General features: G+C 37.3%; 1 protein-coding gene across 2 annotated transcripts in view; it reads left to right on the top strand.

Moving 5' to 3' along the window:
* LOC308053411 (LIM zinc-binding domain-containing Nebulette) overlaps positions 1-13,214 on the top strand; it is a gene marked incomplete at both ends in the record, with an annotated part of 245,672 nt that overhangs the window by 218,411 nt on the left and 14,047 nt on the right. Inside the window, one exon of one of the 2 annotated variants that reach the window (XM_080364267.1) lies at positions 3,183-3,275. The exons of the other annotated variant lie outside the window; for it this stretch is intronic. Within the exon in view, the coding sequence (XP_080220393.1) occupies positions 3,183-3,275 (93 nt within the window). The remainder of the gene's footprint in view (positions 1-3,182; positions 3,276-13,214) is intronic. 2 annotated transcript variants of the gene reach the window in all.

The following is a 13,214-nucleotide window of genomic DNA, read 5'->3' as shown; positions in this document are numbered from 1 at the left end:
TCTCTCCTTTCTTTTTCTTTTGACGTGTCGTTTTCCTGAGATAACACTCTAAAGTCCTTCATAGGTAGTAATAATAGCACAGGTTGACTTTAAGTCTGTATCTCAAAAAGTCAAAGAAATTGCAGGTCAAATGGACGAGTCCATTTGACCATCCATGGTTATATAGTCCATCCTGCTGCCTAAAACAAGGTTAACTATATCTATATAATACCTGGCAGATACATATCCAGTATTTTCCTTAAAATCTCCAAATGAGTCCCTGCTGCGGTTTAACCCCAGCTGGCAACTAAGCTACATGCAGCTGCTTGCTCAGTCTCCATCAGATAAAGAAGTATATTTCTTTCCTTTTGTATAGCCACATTTTACATGTCTGCAGCTACAGCCTGATGTCAGAAAGGATTTCTCAAAAGTGAGTGTTTAGAGGCCTCTACCCAAGGAATGTACTGATGCTTTTAAGACTATGCAAGTCTCAGAGGGTCACACATTCTGGATCTAAGGAAACAACTTGTTCAGAAAATCATTGTCTTTAGAGACTCAAGTGCTTGAACTCACTTCCATATATAGAGGTTGTGCAGGCAGAGAGCAAGAAAAGCTCCTGCAAAGTTGCAGTTTGCAAGATGCTGTTTAATGCACACTCCAAACTCCCTGCTCTGTGCCACATTGCACGTGTCGTGTAGCACTATGTGAGAATAATGAGTGCAGTCCTGACTACAATAACTAAAGGCTTGCTGACACAAATGGATTAGGATTAAGAACATTGCTGAGATAAATTATTGACCTGTAAGTAACTGAAATACTAGTACTGTTTTCACCTTAAAATGCTCCAGTATCAAAACACACAGGAATTCTTAACTCCCCATCCCCCTAAAACAGCGAAAATAGTGCAACTATTTAAAGGAAATAGGCCATGACAAACCTCTGAGCCTAATATCCAGTGATATTTCAGCTAATATTTTTTCAGAGTGAACTGCGATTATAATATCTGCTTGTTCAAAAAGAAGCAGTGAGCTCTCTGCTCGTGGAATGTCCTTGGCAGCTAGGAAAAAAAAGATCACAGACTGAAAAAAAATCTTTGACTCTCTCGAGTTTTTTCCTAGCTGATATTTGTTCAGCAAGTTAGGAAAAGTACCTCTGTGTTAGAGTCTATTTGGTTGGTTGTTGTAAAAACTGTAAAAACTTTTTCAAATGCCCAACTGCTAAAATTAATGCCTCTGCCTCAGAAAATAGGCATTAGTTTTAACCATGCTAAAGCCATTCTAAACCTATCAAGATAAGTTAATCTAACTGAGCCTTGATTTGGGACTAAAGAGTCTGCATTATTCTCACGTGAGTATAAGGATATTTTAAACTGGCAGAAGTTACCAGAAAATTAAAACTGATTGGTGCTATAAATTTTCAAGATTCTCATTCTGTGTATATTATTTCAGATTAGAGATTAAGTAAATATGGCTGCTGCACTGATGCTACCGTCAAGCTGTACTTATTAAGTCTTTTACTTACAAAGGCGTGATCAAACAGGAAAAGTTCGGCATTCACTTGTCCCCCCCTGCCTCTCATGCCTTTCAATTCTCTATGTAGTTACATAATTTATCACTGTTAGGACTAACACATAGTTTATCAAAAGATTTTTACATTGGCTGTTATTCATCTTGTCAAGAGGAAATTAGCACTGCACCTCACCTTCTGGGAGTTGCAGTAGATAACACATAATGTACATACACTGAATGTATTCTAAAGCCATTGCTTTTCTTTTATTATCTCTGTCTGTTCTTTCCATTGCCTCTAGGCTATTAATAATTTGAAACATGACATATTTGGGGTCCTCACAGTCCTGCTTTACCTACCAACCCATTATTTAGCTTTGTACCACTCAAACCAGCAAAAGGAACAAGTTGGGAAGACAATTTTTTTTCTCATTTCCAATGCCTTGAGTAAATTTTGAAGACAGGTCTGCCTGAGAAGTAAACCACTAGTAAAAATGTGTGATCTAGTAGATCTGTGCTTCAACTGATTGTAGTTTATGTTAAGATTTTATTTTAAACTCATTTGGAGAGACTAAATGATTCTTATATTTTTAGACATAGTAGATATGTATTAGATATATTAGATTGTTATGTGTAGATCAAGAATTTACATTGCAGCTGCTTCTGCATTCGTTGTAAGCCTTCTCTTAACTTGTACAATGCTGTAATTATTTGTTGGAGGTTTATTAAAAACATGGTTGAATCTGTATTGACTTTTCTGCTGCTATTATACCTTGAACTCGGATATGAAATTATTTCCTGTGGACTCCTTTTATCTTTCTATATCTGGTTCAGATATGTGAATTCAAGAGATACTAATAGCTTCCTTGCATGAATTAAAGCTGAAGATCTTATGATTACTACTGTTAGGCATTCAAAAATGCTTTTCAATAGTGGAGTAGTGAATCAACAGTAAGTCTGTGTCCCAGGAAACTAAGATACTTGGAAGACAAAGGGAATTACTAGTTAAGTTCAAGAATGGGCTTCATTTTACCCAACTATAGATGTCTACAATGTAGATTTCTAGAGCTGAATTTGTCACCTTAATCCACTTTCTGTATTAATTAAGAAAGATGGATACTTTTTGAGTTTATGTGAATTAAGCAACTTGTAGAAATTTATTTTGGATATGATGAACCATGCCCCCGATTCCGCTTATTAGGCTGACTTGATCTCAACTGTATGCAAAGGAGACCCTGTAGCAGCCCTGTCAGCTATAGAGATGTATACTGCCACTGTCAGCTGTAGGAATACATACTGCAGCATCTCCATGAAGGAAGGATGCTGTTGCTTGACCGGGGAAATAATCTTGTAACTCTGATTATTTTGGTTCTGCTAGTGGAGAAGAGATCTGGTATGTGATATTTATTTTTTTTTTTTTTTATTTATTTAAGCTTAAGAGAACACTACAGTCATATTTAGAAAAGGAAAACAAAAATGGGGAGAAAAAGATTCCTTAAAATAGTGCTTAAAATGGATGCACTAAGTTCTTTTAAGCAGGAAATTAATGCTTTCCAGTCCTTTCAGGTGAATATAGAGATTTTTGTGTTAATTTCTAAACTAAAGAAATTGTTCACTGATTGTTAAAAACTCATTCCTTTCATGCTTTTACTTCCTTTGTTGTTTGTCTGTCTTATCATTTCTGTACTTTGGGAAAAGATCTTAAAGTTTGGCGCACAGATCCTGGCTCCATCTTCGACATTGATCCTCTGGAGGACAATATTCAGTCTAGGAGTCTACATATGCTTTCTGGTATTGTTTATATCCAGACTTTTCCCCAAAATAGCTTTTTATGTTTATGAAACTAAGCTGATACAGTAAATTTTCAGGTCAATGTGCCAGCCATATGTTTTATGTTTTCATATATATATATATATATAATGGCAATATTTTAAAGGAGTGTTTTATAGGAACTTCAGCTATAATCACATGTGCAGATGAGAAATAGTGAAAGAAATCTTATCATAAACAAGTTATTCATAACACTTACAAGCAGTCACTTAAAAAGCATTGAGCTGCTTTGTCCTCACTATAAGCAGAATTTTCAAATAGTTGGATCTTACTAAAATTTCGGATATATAGAAGGTGGCCTATTTATGAAATTGATTCATTTTCTATGCACATTTTGCTTATATGGCAGATATTATGCCTTGTGCTACTGTTTGCACCACCAGTGTGTTCAGAATTTAAGGGTAGATGGGGAAGAAGGTGAAGTCATGATAGGCAGCAATGTTTTGGTTCCATAAGTTTTGAATTTGTTTTTCCCCTAGAAATGTTTATTTTGAATGGTTAATTTTGCACATCTATTTTCTTTGCCACTAATAATGGAACTTTAAGTATTCTTTTGAATGTCATGCAGCAGTATTTCCACATGCACTTTTATGCATTCTGGGATGAAGGAACATTTTTATTTTCCACTGCAAATTTTCATGTGCTTCATCTTCATCCTTTTTTTCCCTAGCATCTCAATCCTACCTTCTCTTTCTGCTGTTCTTTTAAAGCAGAGAACAAGCTTAGCTGAATCTATTTTGAAGCAACCTTTTGAACTAATGGTGCTCAAAATGGATACAAAATTGTAAGCAATTCACTTTTCTCTAATTTTAATGCCATCAGTGTATGAATATCAGTGTTAGCGATGTTGAGGTTGTTCTCATTGCTCATCTTTGCACTTCAATCATCTATTCACTGTGATAATCTTTCTTTCTACCCTTGTAGAAAGAGCAAGTCGTTACAGTAAACAGTATTTACATTCTACCGGTTTGGGAGATTACAAATCAGATGGCTCTGAGACGAATCCTACCTTTTCTTACTGCAGTGAGATAACAAGGCCATCAGATGAAGGAGGTACCCCTCATTCCCACCTTTTCCGCTAATGACACTATCACAGTGTGTTGAGACCTCACAGACCTGTATTAACTCTGTATCCTTGTATAGTCACAAATCGTTAGAAATTTTGTAAGCCATTGCCTGATTAAGGAAGCAAAGGAAAATCTCAAGACTGCACAGTTTCTTGCATGCCGTATTGCTTTTCTTTGTATTCTCTTTCACCCCTTTGGTAACACTGTCAGTCCAAAAGCCACGCTAACTCCTGTTTACAGTGCTTATGAGAAAGTGTGTTGTGTTTTTGCAAAGTCTACATGAATCTGATCTTTTTTTTTCTCTTGAAAGATACAATGTAACTGAAAAATACACCTCTGAACAGAAAAAAAAAATGCCCTGTGTTTTTTGGCAAGCAAATCAAGCATATCATACTATTTTAGTAAATGAAGTACTTCTTCCATATTAAACTGTGCAGGTGCTTGTGGCTCCCTGATTCCACCCTCAAAAAAACCAAAAAGTTGATCAACTGCCAACTTTCTCCCATATGAAAATTTTCTTATACTCTCAGCAGTTTGGTAACTAAGGTTAATAGTCAGCTAGGAAGCTTATTTAGTCTGATATTGTTTAACATGGATTAATATTATAATACTTTGATGAACCTGCATTCCCACGTACAAAACCACATCTTGCATGTGTTTGATACATTAGATTAGAACAAAATTTATGATAATGGTGAATAAGGGTCCAGTCATCCTAGTGGCATTACAGTGTGTACCAGACTTGACCAATGAATTGTAAATATTCAGAAACTTTACATTTTAAATATGCATATTTAAAACAAATAGTGTTTTCTACTTCTCAGTTGTGAAAGAACATGCACTGAAAAGGTTATCCAAAGGGCTACTAATTTTTTTTAGAAGGTTTTAAAGTAAAGGCATTGCTACCATTTAGTTGCCTGCATCCTTGAATTAGCCATGCTTTTAGAAGATTTTAAGGCATCTTAATTGTAGACTGTACTTGTGTTCTCCCACTCACGAGAGTAATATGTCATTATAGTGGCCAGTGTTTAGGGAATCTACATTCTGTTAGGTGCTGTGTAAATAAATTGTAAAAATGTAAATAAAGCAGTTCTGGTTAAGAACAGGTGAGGAAAAAGTGTTCAGACTGAAGAACTACCTCTGAACAGAGAAAGAAACACACATCTTTGACAGGACTGGAATCCGTTATATCATGTCTGTCCATCTTTATTTGGTATTTCACCTGTATTCCCAATTGTTTTAATAGACAATAGCAATAATGCACATCATGCTGGGTTTTATGTCTCTTCATGTGACGATGCAAAGTGGGTTTCGCTGTCCAGTGCATATTGTCTATCTGTATCTGTTCTGATCTTTTTTTGACTCTATTTCAGGCCATTTTAATGTTGCTTTGTCAGCTTGATTTGATTGTTAACAGATATTTTTTATTACTTGCCATACTGAGAATAGGAAATGGGCTTTATTTCGACAGTTGTTTTGGTACTAGCCAGCCTGCTTTTTGTGTCTCTATTTGAATCTGTTGTTGTGGTGATGTGTTGAATAGATCCTTGCCAAGATCAACATATTTTAGCAAGATATCGTTTCCGCTTTTGACCCAGCTGGCTAGCCAGGGTTTGAGCGCATGCAGACAGTTCCCATTGCAGGGAGAAATTAATGCCAGAGCTAAGTAATTTGACATAATCCCAATGATCTACAAGAAAATGCCATTTTTGTGAACACACTGAAAAAAAACCAGCAGAAGACAGCATCCTTTGTTGAAAATACCAGTCTTTTTCATGGCAGCATCCCATGTAAAATGCTCTTTAGCACACAGCCACAAGGTGAGTTTTGCCTTGACCTTTATACAGTGTCCCTCATGGCACATCACAGTAAATGAGTACCAAATCCATTTTGCTGAGATTTCATGGCTGTGTCTCATGGCATTTGTACTTTTAGATCTATCAGTGTTTCTCACAGGCAATTGTTCAATCTGATGGTGTGCCAACATGAAAGATAGTTGGAGACCTGTGACCAATTTTACAGCCTCTAAGTGTCTTTGACCTTGTCTCATAATCTTTCAGATATTTCTACCTTGTTCACTTGCTAATTTATTCTAGATACCTTTACTGGTATTTGACACTCAATTCAAGTCTTCCACTGCCACCGCTGATGGAATTGTTCCTCAGCCACCTCTCCCAACCCTTAGCTGGGTCCCTGGCTTCATACTAGATGTCAAAGGCTTATCCAGATCTAAATAACTCTCATCTTTGGGGAATTTCAGTAAACATCACAGGGAGGCTACTAATGTTGTTCACTAGAAGTACTTATTCCTATTTGATTCCCTGACCATTATTTTAGATGACAAGGTTGAGCTGAGCCAAGCGTGCCCTCCAGGGAGCTTTCCCAACAAAATCAGTAGACTGTTGCATGATATAAGTTCAGGAAAATTCCTGTTCTCTATTTTAGACTTCTGCAGGTAAAACTGGTTAGGAAACAATTTTTAATGCTTTCCAGCAAGCCTGATGTAGGTGATGAACTTTCATTTTGATGTTCTTTTTGAAATTAATTTTTAGATTTGTCTGTCCTTTTTGCAGATTCTCTCTGTTAGTGTTTTTCAAGGCTGACTTCATTACTTCATGGTATCACTGAATTTTTTTGCGATAGTGCACAGAAGGTGTTGCACCAGAGTTTCACAGTCTACAGCTTTGTAATTAGTTATTGCCCTAGCAAAAATTTCCTTTTTACCTGCAAGCAATTCTGTAGTACTTCCCAGAAACAGTTGGGTGCCGTATTAGTTCTTGCAAGATTCCCAGCTGTTTTTCAAGTAGTTATTTTCAGCTTGGCTAAAGAGGAACAGAAGCTAACAATTGCTCTCTTTCAATCGTGCTTGTAGCACTGGTGTTACAACTTCTCAGACATGGAGTTATTCATTCATCTTTGGGAAGGGTTTTCAGATTATTTTAATCAAACAGAGAACATGAGATATAGGGATGTCAGATTTATTTTTAGTTATAAAGACAGACCACACAGTTCCTTCTTCACAGAATACTGTAGGAAAAAAAAAAACACAACAACAAGAGACAGTTTCTTTGCTTTCAATTCAGGTCTTTTTAGACAGCTTTGTGTCTGACAAACTTCTCAACTGTTTTTTTGGGGGGTTTTCTTTGGAAACAATTTTTCTGTCTGTCCTGATTTTTTGTGAAGTCTTACACACTGTTTTTCTCCCACTTCTTTCAACACTCACTGTCTTGCCCCTCTTCCCTTCCTACAAGTAAGATCTTATTAATTCCCACTCAGGTACTAGGATGATCTGGTTCATGTGGCTCAACACCTGTTCCAGTCTTGCATTATTTTGGACAGTTGCATTTGTATTTCAACCATCTACTCCATGAAGAAAATCAGTTGCTTTTACATGTAACTCTTATTTACTTATAATTATGGAGTGTCCAGTGACAGAAGTGAACAGAGGTATCAACTAATTGGGCTTCTTGTATCCACAGTCTCTACAGTTTCTCAGAAGTTGTGCTAAACTGTGTGTTTTTATAAAGATATCTTCTCCTATTTCAAAATCTCCATGTAAAATTAATCTACCATCTTTTGCTAGTAACTTCAGTAAATGAAAATAGCCTTGAGTTCACACCCTCATGGCTCATGACTGTTTTGTTCAGTTTCATTCCCCCAAAGGCAAGAGTGAAAATGCTTGCAAGTAGTACAAATTCACAATATTTGAGTTTTTTGGTGTTGGGTTTTTTTGTTTGTTTGTTTGTTTTAAGGCTTGTTGTTTTAGAACACTTTCTCTATATATTCTGCTCAGTAGTTCAATCTCCAGAGGCTGAGATGGGAAAAGAGCTTTTTAATACTAGAGTGTTGATATGTGCTATGATGTAAGATATGGAAATGGATTTGTGGAAATGATCCAGTGCCAGTCACAAAAACAAAGCTCAGTTGCTCAAAGCCATGTGTGTGCAGGTGTAGACAAAGAGTAGCACAATAAAGTGAAGGCTGCAAGTTAGCCTTTAAGGTTAATTAATATTTTTCTTCAGATCCATTGTTTGTAGCAAGCAAAGAAACAAAATACTACAACCAGAGGAAATTCTGTTTTAGGATTAAAATGTCAAACAATGTCAATCTTTCAGAGCGTAGAAACTTGTCCTTGAGGGAGCTGACCTTGTGTTTGCAGGGGTCACTCAGCTACTACTGGAACAAATTCCAGGCTTTGCCATGGTGTCAGGGAAGTGACTGCACATTCGTGCACTGCTGAAACAGAGTGTCCCGATGGCTTACCAGATGACAGCAGATGAGCCATGGCTCTGCTACTAGGGGCACTGCTTTTGTCACTTGTGTTTTGCATCGGTCTTTGACTCTTTTTGAGATGAAGAATTCCTCTTAGTGTGTTTGGAATGAGAAGACCAATCTGCACTGAAAATACCACTGTTATTCTCATTTCACTGTTATTTATTCATTCTCTCTGTCAATCTCTGTCTCTTATTATGCAACAATTTGTGTGCACATTTTGTTTTCATTATACTTCAGTGACAATGTTTTCCTTAGGTTTCCTCCTTTTGTTTTAGTTACCAAAGTCCTTTTATGCTGCTTTCCTTCAATCCTGTTTCAACTGCAGAATGTTTTCATTTAACTTGCAAATATTCTTCCTTCTCTCAGTTTTTACTTTAATTATTTTTCACTTTATCTTTGTGGGGCTTTCTGTTTAGCTCTCTTCTGTTTTTCATTCATTTAAATCAACAGGATTTTTTCAGTGTTACCACGTTTTGCTTTCAGTCTGAAGGTTTCTACTTTAAAATTGTCTCAATGAGCATCCAGCAACACATTAATTTAACTTTTTTTTTCCCTGATACACATTTTTTTATTTTTAGTTGAAACCTTTGGTTTTCTCCCTTTTTGCTTTTGACCTTACACTTTTTGTCTTCTATTATTTCCTCTTAATTTCCAGTTTAATTGATGTGCATCAGCATGTATGTTCATTTTTCCTTACCATATTTTTCAGTGTATTAAATTGTCCATTTATTTTTATTTTAAATTTGGTATAGTCTGTAGGTGGAGAAAAGTCAGAGGTATCAGTTTCTTTCAGTCATGGATATATTGTTACTTTGATGGGAAAAAAAAGAGACTTTTTGGTTATTTTCTAAGTCATCATCTTATTTTCTTAAAACCCGTATGGAAGTCAGTCTGTAGGAGACAGAAATCAGGTTCACTGTAGTCCTGAAAGCTCATATTACACAGGAAACTTTAGTGGATATTAGGACAGAATTTTCAAGTGCCTTTTGTTGCGTTTTAAAAATGAGTGCTAAAATTGAATGTATTTGGTTAGAGCCAGTGTGTTTACTGATTGGCGGCATGTTCACTGTTTACACTTGTCTCCTCCAGCCTCCAGATTCAGTTTACCTGCTGCCACCAGACAAGTAATGAGAATTAACATAGAGAGGCCTTGACCTGAAGTTTAAGGTTTTCCTTTCATTATTCTAATGAAAAGGGTCTGCCACTAACACCAGGTCTCTCACTTTGCCTTTGGCTGGGAAGCTTCTTTCTTTTACTTCCACTGGCAATCCAAATACACAAATTTCAACAAACCATGAAATTCCACTTATATCTTGATAGTCTCTTAATTTTTGGTATCAACCTTCAAAGTAACCTATAGGTTGCTATGAGAAAACTGAAAGTTTGTATCAGATACTTCATTAGTAATACGTAACAATTGGTCAGTTGAGGAAAGATTAGTGCAAACAAACTTTGAGGAATGAACATGGCAAATGGGCATGCTGGCAATTTGACTCCGAAGTCTATGAAGACTGCAGAACACACAGTACTGAAGTGTCTTCCTGTGGGATATGGATACTTCAAGTTTTGAAGTCTTTATATAGCTTGGAGTGGAAGTTAAGTTCAATGAGAAAGAGTAAGTCCTTTCATCTCTCTCCCTAGTGGCGTGTCTTCCTTGTGTGATATGAGTCTTCTGAAGAAGAAAGGCTCCAGACTAGCTGAGCCTGCTCCTCTCCCTTTCTCCAAATGCCAGGGGTTATCTTTCTCCTTTTCCTCACTGAGTCAGGAGTATCTTGTAGGCCATTAGAAGTAGTTGTTTGAACTGCAGTGTGAACACAGCCCTGCAAAGACCAAATGTAGGCTTGTTATTGTGTATCACTGGCAACAGCCTCACACTGTGTACCAGCTCATGGAGAGGGCTTTTGTTCCTCAGCCTGACACTGATGTTTTAAACATTGATTTCAGGGATGTCTCCTCCTGTCCCCCTAGCACACACCAGTATCTGTGGCTCTGCATGTAAAAGGTTTGTTTGTAGGATTTGCATGAGCCTTTGGCACCCACCCATATGTACCACAGAAAATCCCAGAACAAGGAACTGTGCTGCTGCTTCTACTCCTGGTTAGTCTGGTTGGAAGACACACAAGTCAGGTGAAATGTACAAAAACCTCTTCATTTTGCATGCTGGAATTGCAGAGATGCTCCCTGGTATGTGGGGCAAGGCATATACTTTTATTGGGACAGTGGTAATACTCTTCTTTTGTGCCAATAGATGGAAAAAGAGGAAAGAAATCAGAATTCGTTTCTCTTCCTTACTCTATCTTTCCCATAATTTGTTATAAAAAAACCTTCTCATTTTGAGAAGGGGAAAAATCACCATTAGTAAAAACAAGACAAAAAAAAAAAAAAGAAGGAATAATACCTGGCTGCTCTTTATATTGTAGTGTGGAGATCTGTTTTCCATCTCCACGTGCAGCTGGTAGGAACACAGGGCAGAAATCCTTCACTCCTCTTCGTATTCATTTTCCGTTGCTAAGCACTGTCATTTTAAGGTCGTCAAGCAGAATGACACAGCAGTTATATTTTCTTTGCTGGCAGCCAAGGAAGAATGGTTCTTTTATACTAGGTAGCTGAACTCTGTTTCCATAACGCTCCCTGGAGTCCAGTAATCAAACACGGCATTTGGAGGGAGAGGAATTGTAGATTTCACAGGAAGAACCATGGGCTATTCTGGGATTCTTGTCCCCTTTCAAGTGTATCAGTCGACTGCACTGTCACAGAAGGCTGAACACATCAAAACAACGCTCTGTGTATTCCCTCTTGGTGAGTGTCACATCCACACTTCTCTTATCCACCAGACTCTTACATCTGTTTCTGACTATTTTTTATTTCGGACTAGATGGTGCTTTGGTTTTTCTTCTTTGACATGCAAGCCCCCAGCAGGTTTGCCAACCTGAAAGCTAATGCATGGAAAAACACCTTCTTCCACTCAACAGTGTCACGGTGCTTTTCCATTTTGGTAATCAGATGATTTTTGTTCTGAAGTATATAATGTATAAATGATTGCAGTCAAACAATAAATACATCTCTCATAAATGTCTGTTAGTATTTTTGAACTTGGCTAAATACTTCTCTGCAAATGTAAGGCAGGCACGAGTGCCTGGTACCTATCTGATGCCACAAATTATTTATCATGAACAGTTGGGGAACTTACATTCCTTCAAAACTAGTAACTCCTAGTCTTTCATTTCCAGATAGATTTTTTCTGAAATTATAGAGTTTCCTTTGTGAAGTGTTGCTGCAACCATACTGGACTATCAGACTTTTAGTATTGTCTGCTGAGTAATTTGTTAACATACAACATGACAGAAATTATTCCATAAAATTAGATTTCATTCTCTTCCACTACAAAGAGATATGAAGTATCTGTAAGCCTTATTTTTTAATGTAAAACTTGAAACTTCATATAGCACTCTGAGGGCTAAGTTAACTTTTGATTAAGGTTTGATTTAGGACTCTAGGAATATAACTAAATATCTCACATTTCTTGTAATACCTTAAGATAGAAATTGTGATTCGTATGAAAGCAGAGTTCCATTTAGTGTGTATTCACTGAGTTAGTGTTCCAGGGAGAGCTTTACATTTCACACTTCCAAAATATTTTTGCTTAAATTCCCTCTGCCTGTCTTTAATTGTCATGCTTCTCTCCCACACCCTTGACATCTGGCAGCATCAAAAGGCAATTCCCACACATCCAGGTGGAGGAGAATCCAGAAGAGACCCCATTTTCAATTTCTGTAGCATGACAGCAGTTCAGGGGATCCTTCTGTTTTCCTTGCCAGCTGTCTGAGTTTGTTGTTCCCTTTTGCTTTAAACAGTTAGTGAGCAGAAGGTAGAAGGGAAATTTCCAAGTGACTTAACAGTTGGAAGTATTAATGTCTCCCTTGGCAAACTATTTTTTTCAGTTGTTCAATGTGGTCCCCTAGAGCAACTTTTGATACACTTCAGAGGATTTGATATCCAGCAGACAATAAGTATCATTAGGAATATAATGTGCAGTCACGCACTTGATCCTGCTTGATGCTATCCTTCCACCATTGCTCAGATTAGTTATACCCACTAAGCAAATAAACAGCTGCACACAAATCAAAGCACAGCTTCCGTGAGAACTTGCATTTAATGTAAATGGGCAACAGTTGGTGTTCAGTAAGTGTAAGTGGGTTCAAATTGTAATTGAAGGCATGTGGGTAATGTAACATGTTAACATAACCTTCATTTTACTAACTCTTTCTGTCTGTGAGGAAACCTAGAGCATAAACCTGCCTATTCACAATTTGAGAAGAAATTGCAGCTTCCTGTGGTACACCATGCCCCCCCTGGGACTGGGGATACCTCCGACTGCCTTTCAGATATTTTGTGCCATCATAAATAGAAGAGTGTGGTGCAGTGGGTGAGGAAAGGAAAGGCATATTGTGCTCTGTTTTCTCAGCTGAGGCATGCTGCAGTTTAGGTGGAATGTCAGCCAAAAAAGTCAGCTGGCAGTAAGGTTTGTTTGTCAGTGATACCAAATCCTGAATGCGGT

This window comes from Nesoenas mayeri, assembly GCF_963082525.1.
Source record: "Nesoenas mayeri genome assembly, chromosome: 2".
NCBI lineage: Eukaryota > Metazoa > Chordata > Aves > Columbiformes > Columbidae > Nesoenas > Nesoenas mayeri.
This window is presented reverse-complemented; position numbering and strand designations above follow the sequence as displayed.